This window comes from Megalobrama amblycephala, linkage group LG1 (assembly GCF_018812025.1).
Source record: "Megalobrama amblycephala isolate DHTTF-2021 linkage group LG1, ASM1881202v1, whole genome shotgun sequence".
Taxonomy (NCBI): Eukaryota; Metazoa; Chordata; class Actinopteri; order Cypriniformes; family Xenocyprididae; genus Megalobrama; species Megalobrama amblycephala.
This window is the reverse complement of record NC_063044.1, coordinates 62,851,245-62,870,333: the sequence shown is the minus strand read 5'-3', so window position 1 is coordinate 62,870,333 and position 19,089 is coordinate 62,851,245. Positions and strand designations below refer to the sequence as shown.

The following is a 19,089-nucleotide window of genomic DNA, read 5'->3' as shown; positions in this document are numbered from 1 at the left end:
TGGTGTTCAGAAAATTTTTTTTTTTATTTAAAATAAATTATTACTTTTATTTAGCAAGGATGCATTAAACTGATCAAAAGTTACACATTGTTACAAAAAAAGTTTCAAATAAACACTGTCCGTTTGAACTTTCTAGTCGTCAAAGAATCCTGAAAAATATCTATCATGGTTCCCACAAAAATATTAAGCAGCACAACTGTTTTCAACATTGATAATAATCAGAAATGTTTCTTCAGCACCAAATCATATTCTGAAGGATCATGTGACAATGAAGACTGGAGTAATGATGCTGAAAATTTCAGGAATAAATGCCATTTTAAAATAGATTAGAAAACATTTGTTTTAATATTAATATTTAATATTATAATATTAACTGTTAGATTTTTACTGTATTTTTTATTAAATGAATGCAACCTTTGTGAGCACAAGAGTCTTGTTTCACAAATCTCTGACAATACGGGTCAAAAATCATGGGGTTATTTGAACCTACATTTTAAACCTGTATGTTGTCTTCAGGTCATTTTGACCCAGAGAGGATTTTCTTTTCTGAAAAATGTTAATGTTATCGCATTAGACTAAAACCTACTGACTTTGCTCACACAAGGGTATAAATACTTCCCAAAAAAATGTTGGGTAGTTTTTGTACTTTTTTGGGATTTTTACCTTATTACACGTGTTCCTGATCAAAAATGACCCACATATAAAACAGCTTATAAATCTCTTGTTATATTATCACCAATTGGATTCAATCTTTTTATCAGCTTGTTTTCTTTAAATTAGGACAGGTTTTGTATTTATTTTGGAAACTGACTGATTGTAGGTCTTACTGATCTCATCTTATAATGGTCAAAAATGACTGAAGACTGAAAATAAGAGAAAAATTTAGTGTTCAGAGATTTATACGCTTTTTTCTTTCTTTTTTTTGTAGTCTGGGAACACCACAAGTGCGACTTACTTCCATTTTGTACAAAATAAAAGCATTTTAAAACAAACTTCCTGGTTAAACATTAAAGCACACTATAGTGTGATATTTTCCCCCATGTTTTGTTGACAATATTATCCACAAATAATGCTTTTTTTCACTCAAAAACTGAGGCCTACAATTAATGAGTTCCAAAAATAAATACAAAACCTGTCCTAATTGAAAGAAAACAAGTTAACAAAAAGATTGAATCCAATATTTGGTAATAATATAGCATAATATAGACAATAAGCCAGTCATTTTTGACAAGGAACACAAAAGGGTTTTCAAAACAGCGTAAGATTAAAGTTAAAATATGTGTTGTTCAAAATTCTTCCAAGATGCTCCTCAAGTACCCCTGGTTGGGAATCACTGGTGAAAACCTGCTAATTTTCAGACTGCGAGCAAGTCCAGCTCTAACATGTAAGTTAGGGTGGTTGCTTGCCATGGTGGGCCAATCTTATGATTGGGTAGGCCAGGCCCACACAGACCTCCTGTGAAGCTGGGCCAACAGGAGATGTGGATGTGTACTCAAGTGCCCCTATAACAAATTTTGGACAGGAGTGTAAGGCTTGCTTACTAAGAATTATTGTGGATGTTTTAAAGCATTTTAATCATTAAACAAAGTCACACAACATAACAGACCAAGCATACATAAATCAACTATTCATTTATAAGGTATCAAATCTTTGCAATAGTAACCTATATAGCTAACATTCTGTATTTGTAAGTCCCTGAAACATTGAAATTCTCATAAGAAATATAAAGGCACATTTTGCATAGGAATCACGTTTTAAAGCAGGATGGGATTTACATTAGAGCTGACATAAGATTTTTTTTTTTTTTGCATGAAACCCTGAATACATTAAATAAATAAACACCAGGATTTATAAATCCCAAATGAAAAATAAAAAATAAAAATAAAGCAAAAAATCAGGCACACAAACACACAAAGGCAATGAAAAGTAAAAGTAAGAAAAGATTGTGATAAACAACTATGGAATGTATATGAACAGTTTATGAATTGTAGGTGTGCATTAATTGCATTCTAAAACTTTATTAAAAGACATACTGATTTGTTAAGCTAAAATTTGAATGTACAACAGTTAAAAAATATAAGCAAAGGATTCTCATGTAATGCACACAGTAAAATGAATTCATGGTGGCTCGGATTCAAGACTCAAGAAAGATGTCCAATGATGTTTTGGGGTTAGTTTAGTCATCCTCATCATCAAATTTCATGTTTGCATCATCTGCATCCAGCTGCAAAAGGATGACATAAGCAGTCATAAATAGACAGTAGATTAAAATGAAATTACTGTGATTAATAAAAGCATGGCAACCTTCTTGGGGTAAATTTTTAAATATTTCTGTCAATCTATTATTAATACAATTAAGAATATAATATTTATAAATCTCAGTATAGAACAATACATTATATGCACAACATGAAGGGTTCATATAGTCAATAAGTAACTATTAAGACATGGTGGGTGAAAAATGCAGTTATGTGCTTTACTGTCTCAGGGCAATAAAAGAGATACTTACACATTTCATTTCCATGACAGTGAAGACGTGACCCGTCATGAACATTCTCAGAGGGATCGTGAGGATCAGGACAAACGGCAGGGCAAGTGAAAACGCACTAGATTTTACTGCCCACAGAATCGCCAAACACATCACTTGGATCAAAGTGTACAGGTGCATACGCATAGTCGGCACCTTTAGAGAAACACAGAGAGAGAGAGATCTGTACTTAGATAGATGGTTGGATCAATAGATGGACAGAATGACTACATGGCCAAAATGTGGACACCCTCTTCTAATTGGGTTTGATGTTGGGGCATCATCATTACTCCAGTCTTCAGTGTCACATGATCCTTCAGAATCATTCTAATATGATGATTTGATGCTCAAGAAACATTTCATATCATTATCAATGTTGAAAACAGTTGTGCTGCTTAATATTTCTTTGGAAACTATGATATACTTTTTTCAGGATTCTTTGATGAACAGAAGGTTCAAAACGACAGCATTTATTTGAAATCATTTGTGACATTATAAATGTCTTTACACTTTTGATCAATTTAATGCATCCTTGTGGAATAAAAGCATTCATTTCTTTCAAAATTAAAAGTGGACTGACCGCAAATGATTTTACAGTACTTTTGTCCATATAGTGTATATGTGTCCAGAAATAAATCTTACACGGGTGACATATGGAACTGTTGGATGATGCTTTTTCGGCATAATAAGCAGAAGCATACGGTCCCAAAGTTGGATGCCACTCAGGGAAGTGATACCCATATAGAGGAAGATCCCGAACAGAGCCGTCATGGGTATCATCTTCAGGATGGGCTCCATGAGAATCGAGACCCCTGTGGTTGAGGAATTATTATTATTATTATGTGTATTGTTCAATAACATTTTATCAAGCATTATTATGTCCATTTTCATTTAATATGGCAATAAAAGCTAATTGTTTCTGTTTAAACATTTATTTAGTGTCATTATATCAGTTTAAGGTCTTGGAACTCACCAACCATCACGGCCACCAAAATACCACTGACTCTTTGTTCTAGCACACGTTCAATCTTCGGTCTGGGGCCTTTGGTCATGACAGTCAGGGCGTTGACGTGGGTGACAGATCTCACTGTTGCAGCACTGAGCCAGGGGACACCAAAGATAGATGCAACTCCTCCCAATAACACCAGAAGCAGGAGGTCCAGATGGAAACCAGAGCCCTTGACCATGTTTCTCTCAGGCTTACTCACAATCAGCCTGGATGAAAAAAAGAAATCGTGATGTTAGGCAGTGTAGCAACACTAAAATGTCCATGACCAAACTCCTTGCATTAATCTATATTTTGTTATCTTATATCTTCTTGCTATTTACTTTTTGTCTTCACCCAGTACTGCTGCTGAATTGAAATGTCTTGATTCTGAGTATCTTAACTCAACTCAACTCAGCTTTATTTATATAGCACCAATAAAAACAACAATTGTTGACCAGTGTGCTGTACAGTGTAACAAACTAACACCATGTACCACATACATTTCAGCGCAAAACAAACCCAATTAAAAGCCAGAGAAAAAAGATGGGTTTTGAGTTTTGTTTTAAACTCATGTAGTGTAGAGGCAGTTCTAATAAAAACAGGTAAACTATTCCAGAGTTTTGGTGCAGCAACAGCAAAGGCTCGGTCTCCTCTTGATTTCAGTCTAGCCCGAGGAACGTTTAACTGTCTCTGGTTGGAAGACCTTAGAGACCTTCCAGGATTATGAACAGATAGTAAATCAGTAATATATATCGGAGCTAGACCGTTCAGAGCTTTTAAAAACCAGCAACAAAACTTTTGTACCATTTGGAGACGGTTAAGAGATGCTTGGTTAATATAAAGGGATATACAATAATCAAGCCTTGTTGAAATAAAAGCATGGATGACCCTTTCAAAGTCCTTAAAAAAAGAAATGGTTTTACTTTGGCTAAGACTCTAAGGTGGAAAAAACTGGTTTTGACTACCGTATATATCAATATGAATGAGGCACTCACGTGGTGATCTGGGACTCAAGGAATATAAGGATGAAAACCAACAAGCCAGGAACAGCACAGGCGAACATCATCCAGATAGGAAATGGCTTCTTCTCACCAAATGGGTTGATGAGCCAGCCTCTGGCAGACGTGTTGGACACGGTCAGCCCCTTTGGCACCACCAGTTTCTAAAGCAGTTAGTAAATAAAACACGACACACATTAATGGAACCATCTAAAATCCTAAAAAAGTCTATGATGAAAACAATTGATTTAATTTGTTTTGGGTTCAGATTGCAACATTTTATGGTATGTATAAAATATGTTTGTCTTCATTAGCTTATTTCACTTACAGCTTCCCATAATTGCTTTGGCTCAATCCACAAATTAGTTTTTCCTCCAAAATAAATGTACACAATGTTGTTCACACCAGATTTGATTTTGTAAAAATAATTTAAGCAAATTATTGTTTTGGCACATGTGCAAAAGAGTAAGTACAACTGTCTACAATAACTAAAGAGCATTGCTCAAAACTAATGAGTTGATTCTCAGTGAACTTGTCATATGTTTTACAACATAATGCTGAATAAAGTCGTAGTTTTTGTTAATTTTGGACCAAAATGTATTTTCGATGCTTCAAAACTTCTAACTAACCCACTGATGTCACATGGACTACTTTGATGATGTTTTTATTACCTTTCTGGACATGGACAGTGCACCGTACATACATTTTCAGTGGAGGGACAGAAAGCTCTCGGACTAAATCTAAAATATCTTAAACTGTGTTCAGAAGATGAACGGAGGTCTTATGGGTGTGGAATGACATGAGGGTGAGTCATTAATGACATAATTTTCATTTTTGGGTGAACTAACCCTTTAAGTATCTTTTTGGCTGCTTTGTTGTTGTACTTTGTAGAGTATCAAAGATGTTTTACTCTCTACTTGACTATATTTTTGAACAAGTAAATGTACTTTTTACTCCACTACATTTGTGATGAGTAACGCAATTACACATTACATTTTACATGGCACCTAACTTTTTCTGCAGCAGTTTGTTTCTGCTATAAAGAAGCGATATCACCATCTGAGGGATTTGAAGGCACTATATCTTGTGCATTTTGCCTTAACTCACCCAAACTTGTCAACAAGGATACTTTATGTGATTGTGAGTGCATTAGCAGGTAGTTTCTTAATCGCAGGTGTTTGATTTATGAGATGAGGTCATGACTGCAGACGGTGATGAGGCTGAAACCAGCACATCTAGTGCAACTAGTCTTTGACTGTTTAATTTTACTTAATATTCATTTATTTATCCGTTTTATTGACAAGACCTTTTTGATGGATATATGTTTTCTTATGGCCTTTTTGTGTACTTGAGCTTAACTGAGATTTGAGAGTTTGTAGACGTTTAAGAGGCTGTTGTGTCGACATTGATTTATTGCAATATTGAGGTGTTCGGTTTTTTTATGATTTTAGAAAATAAACATGATTTCTCATCTTACAAAGCAATTGTTTATTTTTTTTCACCAGCATGTCTCTCAGGTGTTGAGGACTAGTGCATCTTTGAGCCCATATTCAGTACGAGTAAAATACTTAAGTGCTGTTAAAATCCGTTACTCCAAGACTTTTACTCAAGTCGTATTGGAATTGGATGTAACCTGTAATGGAGTCATTTCCGCTGTAAGGTATCTGTACTTGTACTCAAGTATGGTTTTCAGACATTCTTTACACCTCTGACCTTTACCTACTGTTAAAAATGTATCTAGAAAGCTCAATGTGACACACAACAGCAGACTGTGTCAGTGTCAACATAAAACATTTTTTTTGTATAAAATAACAAATTTACAGGGTTACTGCCATGGTGAAAAAGCATCGAAACATTTTGAGCAATATGGCTCACATGATAACACTTTTCATTTTGGTGGCATTGGCCAATTTACTGTCACCATAACTAGGCTTAGAAGCATGAATTAAATGTTGTAGGTGTGTAACTACATTTTTCAGACATGTTGTGATGTTTCAGTTGTGACAATTGCACTTACAGTTGAATGTAAAAACTGAGAATGTAAAAATCGTAGCAAAACATGTCTCTGAACAATGCAGAAGAAAGTGTTTGGCTAACCTGTGTGTAGGCATCACTGATGCTGATATCCACAGCGATCATGAAGAAGATGGCGATGGGGACACCAAAATCTCCAATCATTCGTCGGATCTGGTGGTGTACAGTGTTTTATTAGTAACATGAACTAAAATATTAGCTTTTTGTATTAAATTTTGTTCCAACCTTCCTCAGCCACACTTCTACCACAGGTAATACATTCAAATGAAATAAAATGTGGAGTATTAGGATATTAGGATACATTACTGTTTAAAAAAAATCATTATTGTTTGAAACTTTGAAGCAGTATCGGAGTTTAAGATAAAAAAGGTAAACTGGTTAAGCTTAAAAAAGCTAAACTTACAGGGCCAGGAAGGAAGACGCTAGTTTTAAACCCACGGAGATACAATGCAATGAAGAAACATCCAAACATAAGGCACATGGACAGCAGGGCGGTGTTGGGGTATGCTCTCTCGATGATCTCATGCAGTTCGGTAACATTGCCATCAGGAAGCTGTGTGACATTGACAACCTTTTTGATAGGGTGGAAGGGGTCCTCCAAGGAATCATTCAAGTGTTCGTAGTTCAAAATTAAAGGGTGCGCTTTGAAAATCTGAGAAGCAAGAGAACAAAGCATAGAGAGAGAGAAAAAAATTAAGATTTGAGGACAAATGATATGATGTGAAATAATCGACTGAAGTGTGAGTGTGCATTTGAAAGCATGTACATACCTTGATAAGCTTGGAAAAGGTCTCGTAGATGAAAATGAGAGAGATCAAGATGGAGAATATCTCCTGGGTGAAGCGTGAGATGAAACGAACAAGGAAGCTCCCCTCCACTGCCACAATCACCACCACAATGATGATCAACCACATGCCCACCCAGACACGGCCCACAATGTACTCAAATCCATTAGACTTGCAGAACTGAATGGGAAAGGTGAAAGTGTTTAGATGGATGAGAAAAGTCATACAGGTGGTGATAATCTACCTCGTTAAATACCAATTCTCACAGATAAAAACATCACCTGAAAGAACGCCTCCTCAAACACCATTAACGGACCAGTAAACCCAATGATGAGAGCTGGTTGAGCCGCGAAAAGACAAAAGATGATACCCTGCACGCAGGTAGCGATCATCATCTCAGAGACACCCATCATGTGCTCCGTCTTATCCGCTAAATCACAGAAATGGATTGAAGGTTAGAGATGTTAGTTAAACAGATACTCTCTCATCATTTTCTCACCCTCATACAGTCCCAAATGTATATGATTTCTTTCTTCAGATGAACACAAATGAAGATTTGTTTAGAAAAACAATCCATCTCAGTGGATCCATAGGCTATACTATGTATGTATGGAACTACCAAAGTTGACTCTTCAAAAACCACACAAACTCAACACAACCGTAATCCACATGACCAAAGCTGATGAATCAGTTTCCTCTGAATCAAAATGATAGGTGTGTGTAAGAAAAATATTAATATTTTAAACCTGTTAAACTATAAACCATCGGCTTTGGTCAACTGTCATAATGTAAATGTCAGCACATTGTGAAACATGACATCTGTGCTTCCGCACCACTTCTTACATTAGCTTCTAAACGAGCTGACGGATCACTTCAGGACACTATCATGAACCCGCTGTGACAGTTGGCCGGAAGCAATGGTTGATAAAAGTTTAAAATTTTAGTATTTTTCTTATACTCAACTATCATTTTGCTTCAGAAGACACTGATACAACAACTGTGGTTGTGTGGATTACCATTGTTTTCACTTTTTCAACATCGTTTTTTACTTTTCACACTTTAAATAGTTGGGTCATTCTAAACCCCGGGTAAACTGAACCCTGGGTTATCTTGCTTCATGTTTCACACTGCTCATAATTTACCTGGGGTTAACAATTAATCCTGGGTGGGTATTCATAAACTGATGTTTCACCCTGGGTTAACATTCTTATTTGCGTATTTGCTGTGTCATAGATTGGATAAACGCAGCATGTGACCTGTTTATATAGCTAGCATTGTGCATCCTCGTATTGACTGTATTATGGAGTTTATACTGAATGGACATTTCGGACTATAAACGTAAGAATGAAACGGACTCTTCTTCACTCAAATTGTAGTGTATTTAGTCAGCATTTGACATTTTTCCTCTCAAACACTGAATTTACTGGTTATATACAATAACAATGTTTCTGTGACTGTCCAAAGCATGCAAATATGAAAACGCTCTTGATTGTCTGTTGCTAAGCATCTAGTCGTAACACCACATCGTTTTACCCCATACAAGTTTTGGCACCGCAAAAGCGGTTTCATAAGCCCAGATAAAAAAGCAGTGCTAACGCCGCTTTGAAATTACAAGTGAAACGTTCGTTTACCCGGTGTTTAGAACGACGATAACCCGGGGTTAGACCCAGTGTGAAAAACTCTTTGGCGTGTTTTTAAAGCATTAGCTACACTTTATATGGACTCAGAGATGGATTATTTTCTAAAAACCTTTGTTTGTGTTCATCTGAAGAAAGAAAATCATATACATCTGGGATGGCATGATGATGCGCAAATAATAAGGAATTTTATTTTTTGGGCTGGAGTATCCCTTTAATGACTTTCTATCCTATCTAGGTGGGAAGGATAAGATGAAATGTGGACCAGGACCAGCAGCTAAATGAAACTGATTCAGATCTTTCTCAATGGTGTCATTAGCCAATGCTTGCAATGAATGTACTCACCAAGAAGTCCTCCAAAGGTAATGGCAGGAGAAAGGGCAGCGAAGTAGATGAAGATGACAGCAGACAGCACCTGAGGGTCCAGTGCATCGGTGAAGTCACTAAGGTAAAACTTGTAGCGCCGTTTTATGTCTTTGACCATGCCGCCAAAAGGATAGCCGGTACGGGCCAGTGGATCCTCCTTTGGCTTCACAGGTCCAGTTGGGGCTAAACAAACAATTAAACACAATTTGATTTGATACAATTCCAGATTTAAGAGTATGGTGGTGTAGACGATTAAAGAGAAGGACTGTCTCTAGTAGTGTCTCTAAACCGCATATTGATACAGTATAGTCCAAAAGTTTAGAACCACTAAGATTTTTAATGTTTTTAAAAGAAGTTTCGTCTGCTCACCAAGGCTACATTTATTTAATTAAAAATACAGTAAAAAACAGTAATATTGTGAAATATTATTACAATTTAAAATAACTGTGTACTATTTAAATATATTTGACAAAGTAATTTATTCCTGTGATGCAAAGCTGAATTTTCAGCATCGTTACTCCAGTCTTCAGTGTCACATGATCCTTCAGAAATCATTCTAATATGCTGATTTGCTGCTCAAGAAACATTTATGATTATTTTCAATGTTGAAAACAGTTGTGTACTTTTTTTTTCAGGATTCCTTGATGAATAGAAAGTTCAAAAGAACAGCATTTATCTGAAATACAAAGCTTCTGTAGCATTATGCACTACCGTTCAAAAGTTTGGGGTCAGTAAGAATTTTTATTTTTATTTTTTTGAAAAGAAATTAAAGAAATGAATACTTTTATTCAGCAAGGATGCATTAAATCAATCAAAAGTGGCATTAAAGACATTTATAATGTTACAAAAGATTAGATTTCAGATAAACACTGTTCTTTTGAACTTTCTATTCATCAAATAATCCTGAAAAAAAAATATTGTACACAAATATTTTGTACAATTGTACACATTAAATGTTTCTTGAGCAGCAGATCAGCATATTAGAATGATTTCTGAAGGATCATGTGACACTGAAGACTGGAGTAATGATGCTGAAAATTCAGCTTTGCCATCACAGGAATAAATTACTTTGTGAAATATATTCAAATAGAAAACAGTTATTTTAAATTGTAATAATATTTCACAATATTACTGTTTTTTACTGTATTTTTAATTAAATAAATGTAGCCTTGGTGAGCAGACGAAACTTCTTTTAAAAACATTAAAAATCTTAGTGGTTCCAAACTTTTGGACTGTACTGTACATGTCTATAATTTTGTAATTAAACCCTTAAAATGTGACGTATGAAGAGCTGAAAGCATGAATATATGATTAAATCTTACTAATGAAACTAGGCATTGCTAAATTACTAAATGTAAATGTGTGTGTAACTACATTAAACATTTGGCAGTGATGCAGGGCCAGCATCCAGGTATACACTGAAATACTTATAATTATGTCAAATTTTGCTCTTGACAAATAAGATGACTAAATCCATACTGAATCTACATATTATTTTTAGGGAAATCTGCAGAATACTACAGAATGGATTTAAGCATGGTAAATTGTGTTAAAGTAGCTGAAATGGAGCTGAAAGTACTTTACTTATATTGGTAGCTCAGAGCATTATCAAATGATCTGATAAACATCTAAATATTCAGATTATTTAGGAAACAACCACACAAGGGGAGCAAAGGATGCTGGGGGCAGTCGTGGCCTAATGGATAGAGAGTCGGACTTGTAACCCAAAGGTCATGGGTCTGAGTCTCAGGTCCGGCAGGAATTGTCGGTGAGGGGAGTGAATATCCAGCGCTCTTCCCACCTTCAATACCACGACTGAGGTGAGACCCTTGAGCAAGGCACTGTACCCCCAACTGCTCCCCGGGCGCCGCAGCAATGGTGTGTGTGTTCACTGCTGTGTGTGTGCACTTGGATGGGTTAAATGCAGAGCACAAATTCCGAGTATGGGTCACCATACTTGGCCACAAGTCACTTCACTTTCACTTTCAGGATGTTTAGAGCTTCAAATTTTAAATTGAATGAACAAAGTGACACCTGTATCAACAGCTTGTCATTCTATAAAGCCTGACCTTTGTCCCCAAATATGAGTCGGGTGTCACTTGGGCGGACCCTATCACGTAGTATCTTCTTCTGGAAGTTGATGATTGGCTTCAGCATGCTGTCATCCTGGATTTCTGTCGGTGGGATCACAATGCTGCAGTCCATGAAGTCTACCATGGCATTGGTCAGATCCTTCTCATTTGTGGCCAAGTAAGCCTCCAGAGTGAACACCTGTTTGCAGGTACAGGATGAAGATGAGACATTAGAAAGCCTTTATCTATATAATATATCTATATATTTATTCAATAACATTTCAGTGCCCAATCCAAAGCTCCTCCTTACCCAGTCAGCCATCAGCGCCGCCATGGCCCGGCCACACTCATGATAGTCCATGCCGCTGTGACTGGGGCCCACCAGGAAGAAGACAAAACGAACTGGAATCGGAGCTTCCAGAACCCCTTCCATCACCACTGAATCCCGCAGACGGGCAAATGCTACCACTGGTTTCTGGAGGTTCTCCACCACACCTTGTGAGAGAAGGAGTGAAGAAACAAGAGCATGCGATGTGCTGGATAACAAATAATAATAATTTCTTGAAAAAAATGAAAAATGAATGTACTCTCACCTGATAAAACCACAGAGGCCTCCACACGATCAACCATGTCTCGCTGACGAGGAACAGAACAGTGCAAAAGTCAATAGACTAATGTAGAATTAAGGCAAAATAATATTCAACAAGATTTTAAAGGAAGTCCTTCACAATGGGTCTGGAAATTTGTACTTTTTTGGAGACTAGGTTGAGTATTTAATTGTTTGGATGCTAAAAAATTCAGAGAATCTGACTGAGCATTTAAAGTCTAAAACTGAAAGGACAAAAGGGTTTTAACAAGCAGGACATCCTGCTCTTGTCTTCACCCTAACCATCCACTAGCTTAAAGGGTTAGTTCAAGAAAAAAATTTAATTTTTGTCATGAATTACTCACCCTAATGTCGTCCCAAACCTGTAAGACCTTCGTTCATCTTCGAAACACAAATGAATATATCTTTGATGAAATCCGAGGGTTTCTGAAGCACACAAAAAGTATTCTCGTCGCTTCATAACATTAAGGTTAAACCACTGTAGTCAAGTGGACTATTTTAATGATGTTTTTATTACCTTTCTGGAACTCAACAAGTGCAATGCTGCCTATGCGTGGTTCAGAAACTCTCAGATTTCATCAAAAATATCTTATTTTGTGTTCCAAAGATGAATGAAGGTCTTACGGGTTTGGGATGGCATGAGGGTGAGTAATTAATGACAGAAATTTCATTTTTGGGTGAACTAACCCTTTAAAAATCAGAGAGAAGTGCTAGGTTAATAAGCTGTACAAGCCTCTAAATTCAGCCTGATATATTTCTGTCAGGATCACTATCGTCAAAGATGACTGGCAATTATTGGTGGTATGGTTCTGTTCTGGGCAAGAACTCCCTGCTCATCCATGCAATAAACCCCCTTAGGGTAACAGAACAGAACCAAAGTTTTGCAATATCATTAATTTTCTTAATGACAATAATTAAATGTAACAACATAACTGAAGAAATTAGTCTGATCAAGAGGAATATCAGAAGGGCAAGTCCTGACTGGACAAAGGAGGAGCTGGGGATAGGAGGGTAATTAGCTCCAGAGCAATGCGATAAAGCTGCTGATAATACTGAATGGACCATATATATAGGAATGCGGTGATAGGCATCATATTCCTATAGGTCAGTGTGAATCAGCTGAGTGTCAGCTGATGTGAGCTTGACTAACATGACCTGCCAGAACTAACTCTACGCTTAAAAAAAAAAAATAAATAAATAAATAAATAATAATAAAAAAAAAATATATATATATATATATATACACACACATATATACAGTACAGTCCAAAAGTTTGGAACCACTAAGATTTTTAATGTTTTAAAAGAAGTTTCGTCTGCTCACCAAGGCTATATTTATTTAATTAAAAATACAGTAAAAAACAGTAATATTGTGAAATATTATTACAATTTAAAATAACTGTTTTCTATTTGAATATATTTCACAAAGTAATTTATTCCTGTGATGGCAAAGCTGAATTTTCAGCATCATTACTCCAGTCTTCAGTGTCACATGATCCTTCAGAAATCATTCTAATATGCTGATCTGCTGCTCAAGAAACATTTAATGTGTACAATTGTACAAAATATTTGTGTACAATATTTTTTTTCAGGATTATTTGATGAATAGAAAGTTCAAAAGAACAGTGTTTATCTGAAATCTAATCTTTTGTAACATTATAAATGTCTTTACTGCCACTTTTGATTGATTTAATGCATCCTTGCTGAATAAAAGTATTCATTTCTTTAATTTCTTTTCAAAAAAATAAAAATAAAAATTCTTACTGACCCCAAACTTTTGAACGGTAGTGTATAATGCTACAGAAGCTTTGTATTTCAGATAAATGCTGTTCTTTTGAACTTTCTATTCATAAAGGAATCCTGAAAAAAAAAGTACACAACTGTTTTCAACATTGAAAATAATCATAAATGTTTATTGAGCAGCAAATCAGCATATTAGAATGATTTCTGAAGGATCATGTGACACTGAAGACTGGAGTAACGATGCTGAAAATTCAGCTTTGCATCACAGGAATAAATTACTTTGTCAAATATATTTAAATAGTACACAGTTATTTTAAATTGTAATAATATTTCACAATATTACTGTTTTTACTGTATTTTTAATTAAATAAATGTAGCCTTGGTGAGCAGACGAAACTTCTTTTAAAAACATTAAAAATCTTAGTGGTTCCAAACTTTTGGACTGTACTGTATATATATATATATATATATATATATATATAGAGAGAGAGAGAGAGAGAGAGAGAAACAGATAGATAGATAGATACCTGTTTGGTGACTGAGAATGTTTGCAGCTCTATGTCTGCTGAACCAGGGGATGAAGTGGGCTCCAATTGACTGTAAAGCAGAAAAAAATTAGTCATAACATTTATTTTATATCCATAGACAGTCGTATAGAGTCATGACTCATATCCTCCTCATACCAATTAATGAGGATCTCTGAAATAAAAAATAAAATAAAAAAAAAACTCCCTGGATAAAAATTAAAACAACAACAAAAAATTAATATAAAGTGATATAAATTAAAATACATTTTCTCCACATACAGTACTGTGCAAAAGTCTTAGACATTTTAGTGTTTTCACCCCCCCCCCCCCCCCGCCTCATAAAAAAAAGGTTTAAGCCAGTTCTTTATATCTTATTTAGTTTTAGTTTGTCACAGACGGATTCGATGATGGTGAGATCAGATCACTGTGTGGAGCACCGGCTGTTGTCAGACTCACTGCGTATTCAAAAATCTCACTGGATTATTACAATTAATGGCAAAAAGAATGTCTAGAAATGTAAACTGATATTTCCTACTGACACACTACAGCAAAAGATATAAAGAACTGGCTTAAAACAATTTTTGGGGGGAAAATACTAACATGCCTAAGACTTTTGCATAGTACTGTACACACAAACACAAAGCTGCACAGACAATGAGGAGCCTTACGTGCGCTTGCGTTGCAGTATGGTCACAAGAGCGTCACGGTCTGTGGGCCGGATCTCTTTTCTGAGCAGAAGTTGTTCCACCATCTTCTGACCAATGCTTGATAAGCTGCTGTCATCAACATCAAGCAGCACCGCCCCTGGTTAGTCACCATAAACATAATTAAATAAACATAAATAAATTGATCCAGTCACTAAATTAACATGCTCTAGTTGAGATATGGGCCTTCATTAGAAGTATATTTAGCTGTTTATGTGGGCACCACAAGTTTCCTGATCCGCCTTAGCCATTTTCATCTTTTGTAAAAATGTCTAAAGGTTAAAGGAAACATGGTGTCTCACCTGTGCTCATGACCTTGCGGAGTTGAATGAGGCTTTTGAAGGTGAGATAGGAAATGTGGGCCTGGCTCCACTGTCCCGTGGCAGGGCTTAAGTTCTCCTCATAACCCACCCAGCGTCCCGTTTCCTGCCACACCTCCCCACGAAGCTCATTCAGCTCAACGTATGCCTGATGTGGGCGAGCAGATTTTTTTATTAAAGAGATTTATAAAGAAGTAAAAGATATGTATGTAAATACATTATATGTTTGTGTGTATCACCTCTGCATCTCCCCTCTTGATGGCATTGGTGTTGGTATTTCGAGCGGCTGAAAAGGGAAATGGAAAAAATGAGTAGCGAACCAGGAAGGTTTAAGGTTTGTGTTTTTATATATGCATGTGTAAGGCAAACACACCTTCTAAGTCTCTGGAGAAGGTGAAGGTCTGAGGCTGCACCTCTTCCTGCTGCCTCATCTGCTCCAAGTCATAGCTGCCTTTGTGTCCCGCAGGTGTCCTACAGGGGGCGACAGAGAGCACACACTACAACACACAGCAGGGCAAAGACCCGACTGTCACAGCTACACGCACTCACCAGATCTTATGCACCATAGGCCACACTGAGCTCCATCGTCTTATAAAGCGACCCAAGCCATCCCTGATACAAGAAACATAAACCTCACTCTGTCTAGCCCTCGCACTGCCCTGGTCGGCCACAAGGGCGTGACATTTTACAACTTTACTCTCTGTGATCCTAACGTGTAGTCATTTTTTTGGAGACAGGACATAATTGTGCCACCCACATTCATCCCTACCCATGAAATTCAATATGAAAGTCTATCAGAGATTTAAGTACATTTTAAGAGATTTTAAGATGGTTTTTCAGATGTCTGATTAGCTTTTCTCAAAAAACAAAAACAAAAACAAAATAAATAAAATAAATATAATAACTGACTAATAATTAAATAAAAATTAGATACAATTTTGTAAAAAAACAAAACAAAACATATTTGCAGCATATTACCCCAAAATGAAAATAAAGATTTTTCCAGTATTTTTTAAAAGGAATATTTAGATGTTTTGCATTGCATGATTGTTTTGATTAAAATGATTAATTTTCAACAACATAATTAAAAAAAAAAAAATCAATTAGCAAAATATTTATACACCATGTTGTACTTCCTTTAAAATATGCTCATTTAAATATAAAAAATTATAATCTAATAAAAAAATATGGATGCACTATGTTCATGGCAGTTTGGGGATGTTAATCGTCATAAAAAAAATGTGACAAACCTTAATGTTCCTAAAAACAGCCTGTAAACTATTCCTTCTAATATTTTTATCATTGATTTTAAGATGTAACCTGACCAGAGGAAGCAGAGGCAACTATATTTGCATTTCTATCAATGTATGTGTCCATTTGATACTCACAAAGTGAATGGAGATGGTAGAGGTGACTCACTGTCCTCGTAGGACATGTCATTGTCCTATAGAGAGAGATACACTGTTTTACTACACTTTATGACGTATATGAATGTAATAATCCATTGTACATCCACCATTTAATGTGCTATGAGATGTCTTCCTCACCCCTTCAAACGATACGGTTTCCATCATCGAGACGTCTTCCTTCTGTTTCAGAAAGTCTCACACATAACCTTCATTCACAAAATAACACAGTCAGGCTGTAAGACTTGCACACCTGCTACAGGCAGTGGTTATCGTTCATTCATGTATTCCCCTTTATTATTAAAGTGTTACCATAGACAACACAAGAAATTCATTTCAACATACTGTTCTTGACAACCAGAATGAGTTTTGCCAGTAAACCCGTACCTCTTACTCACTCGCATATGATTTGAACAAAATTCATGCTATATATTTACAATAGCATATATAAATATAAATGATCAATGAAATGATATAGTTTTAATGTTCTGTATGTCTTTGACTAGTTCTTTTAAAAGCAAGGACTTGGCTTAGAAGCACTGAGGATCAGATCACAACTCAGTTTTCGAGTCTTTCGGAGGTTCCCCTAACTAGCACAAGGGCGTGTAAGAGCCACAAACAGACAATTATCTGAAGACTGAACTTCTATGGCGTGATAAGGACTCTTCTGTTCCTTGTGTACAGAGGCAGATAAAGCGCAGCAGAGGGGTTTGGTGAAGTCGTTGTGCTTCAAAACCCTCTCAACTACTTCAACACAACGATGAAGATCGTAAACACACGTATTCCCTGTTTTAAAATAAAACCGGATTATCTTATCAACATTTACTAGAACCTCTCTGGATTTGTGCTAAAAAATGTGAGTGATGATAAATCTAGTGCAGGGAGAAGAGAACATGGTTCCTTAAATAGTTTTTTAGATTAGCAGCTAATTAATTCAATATTTCAATGTGACCCATATTTACCAAATACAGTCATAAACAGAATTATAAACTTCCCATTAAACAAAATACACAAGAATGCACCAGTTTAAAGACGAATGCTTATTTTCAGTAAGATGAACATTTCTTCATTTTTTTGAATGACACACAAATTTAAACTCGCTGAAATGTTCTTTTATCTAGGCGGTTTTAGCAACTCTTTTGTATAAAACAAACTTGTCCACGAGTCATACATTACATAAGAATCCTTTTGAGATTAGAAAACAGCACTTTAAATAGTAGAGACAGTATATACTGTACAATAGACTGATAATTTACTGCTGCAAGTAACAATGAGATCTTAAAATGACCTTTAGCAGGTGTCCCCCTGTCTGCAAGTGACCACTGTCTCATTCTAGCCTACTTTTTCCCACTCAGACCTTCTCAAAAACACCTAATTTGACTGTTTAATAGAGCACAACACACCCTTACCTGAGCCCAGGTGGTCCTGGCGGGTCTGTGCTGGGTTTCCGCGTCTACACTTTGAGCGCCCAACTCAAGACTGACCTCGGACCGATTCAAAAGGCATGGGTGGGGATGGAGGGGTAATGGAAAAAGAGAGAAAGACGTGAAGTCATGTAGTGCGTGGCAACCCAAAAAGCGACAGCATGCGTAGAGCACCCAGGGGTGGGAAGGAGTGATAAGACCCTCATAATCAGAGAAATAGCCTTATCGATGCGGCCACCTTACAGCAGGAATACCCCAACCCTAATACCACTCCCAAAAACAGTCACCCTCGGCCTGGTCCAACAGAGAACATTAGAGAGCGAGAGTTTGAGGCCTGTAGTTTAACAAGACTCAAATACCTGTCCTAATTAATTCTGCATCCTCAATTGAATTAATCAAAATGCATGGGCTCGCTCATGTGAATTGTGCACTTTTTTGCTAGCTGCTAAGGTAAGAAGTTATCTGCAAAAAACATTAATATAAAATATAAATAACCCAATGCTGAAGCCACTCCTAGAAAACAGTTAACCTGGATGATGGCTAAATTATGACACATTGAGAGAGAGAGAGAGTGAGTGGAGAGTTAATGTGGAGCTCATCACAAGCAAGGCAAATTAATCATTAAAAAAGCATCTTGCCTTCTGACGTCAAGTTGTGCAGAGGTTAGGGATTCCCTTCACATCAGATAACGGAGGACACCCCTCTAAAGGTGGTTGGGGGGTGCTTGAAGGGGTTTCCCCCTCCACGGCCCTCACATCAGTTTGATATGTCACCTTTTTTCCGCTGAGTCACGGAAACACTGCTGTCCCTCAATGAGAGCTTGCTTAAGTGCTGGAGATAAATCAAATAAAGCAATAATTTGGGGTGTGTCATCTGCTGATTAACCTTTCTTCAAGAGTGATGATTCTGTGAACAGGACCCTATTACTTTCTGTCTTAAGACTCGTGCAAT

At 36.4% G+C, this 19,089-nt stretch overlaps 1 protein-coding gene across 1 annotated transcript; it reads right to left on the bottom strand.

Moving 5' to 3' along the window:
* Positions 1–1,547: 1,547 nt before the first annotated feature.
* On the bottom strand, positions 1,548–18,722 carry slc4a1a (solute carrier family 4 member 1a (Diego blood group)). Its single transcript, XM_048207982.1, has 21 exons — positions 18,124–18,722; positions 16,856–16,923; positions 16,697–16,752; positions 15,682–15,779; positions 15,548–15,594; positions 15,291–15,456; positions 14,953–15,088; positions 14,285–14,354; positions 12,001–12,043; positions 11,718–11,902; positions 11,405–11,606; positions 9,315–9,518; positions 7,614–7,762; positions 7,318–7,512; positions 6,951–7,199; positions 6,611–6,700; positions 4,511–4,677; positions 3,501–3,742; positions 3,170–3,339; positions 2,510–2,683; positions 1,548–2,224 (listed from the first exon to the last, which is right to left on the bottom strand). Exons 2-21 carry the CDS (start codon positions 16,880–16,882, stop codon positions 2,177–2,179), a joined length of 2,718 nt encoding a protein of 905 aa, XP_048063939.1. The 5' UTR covers positions 16,883–16,923; positions 18,124–18,722; the 3' UTR covers positions 1,548–2,176.
* Between the last annotated feature and the right edge of the window lie 367 nt (positions 18,723–19,089).

Bases quoted from the DNA above. Each gene is read 5' to 3' on its own strand.
- slc4a1a (XM_048207982.1), bottom strand. From the start codon at position 16,882: ATGATGGAAACCGTATCGTTTGAAGGG. The intron at 15,089-15,290 runs GTGAGACACCAT...GTGACTAACCAG, and splicing joins CCGCAAGGTCATGAGCACAG to GGGCGGTGCTGCTTGATGTT. The intron at 12,044-14,284 runs GTATCTATCTAT...GTTCCTCGTCAG, and splicing joins CATTCTCAGTCACCAAACAG to CGAGACATGGTTGATCGTGT.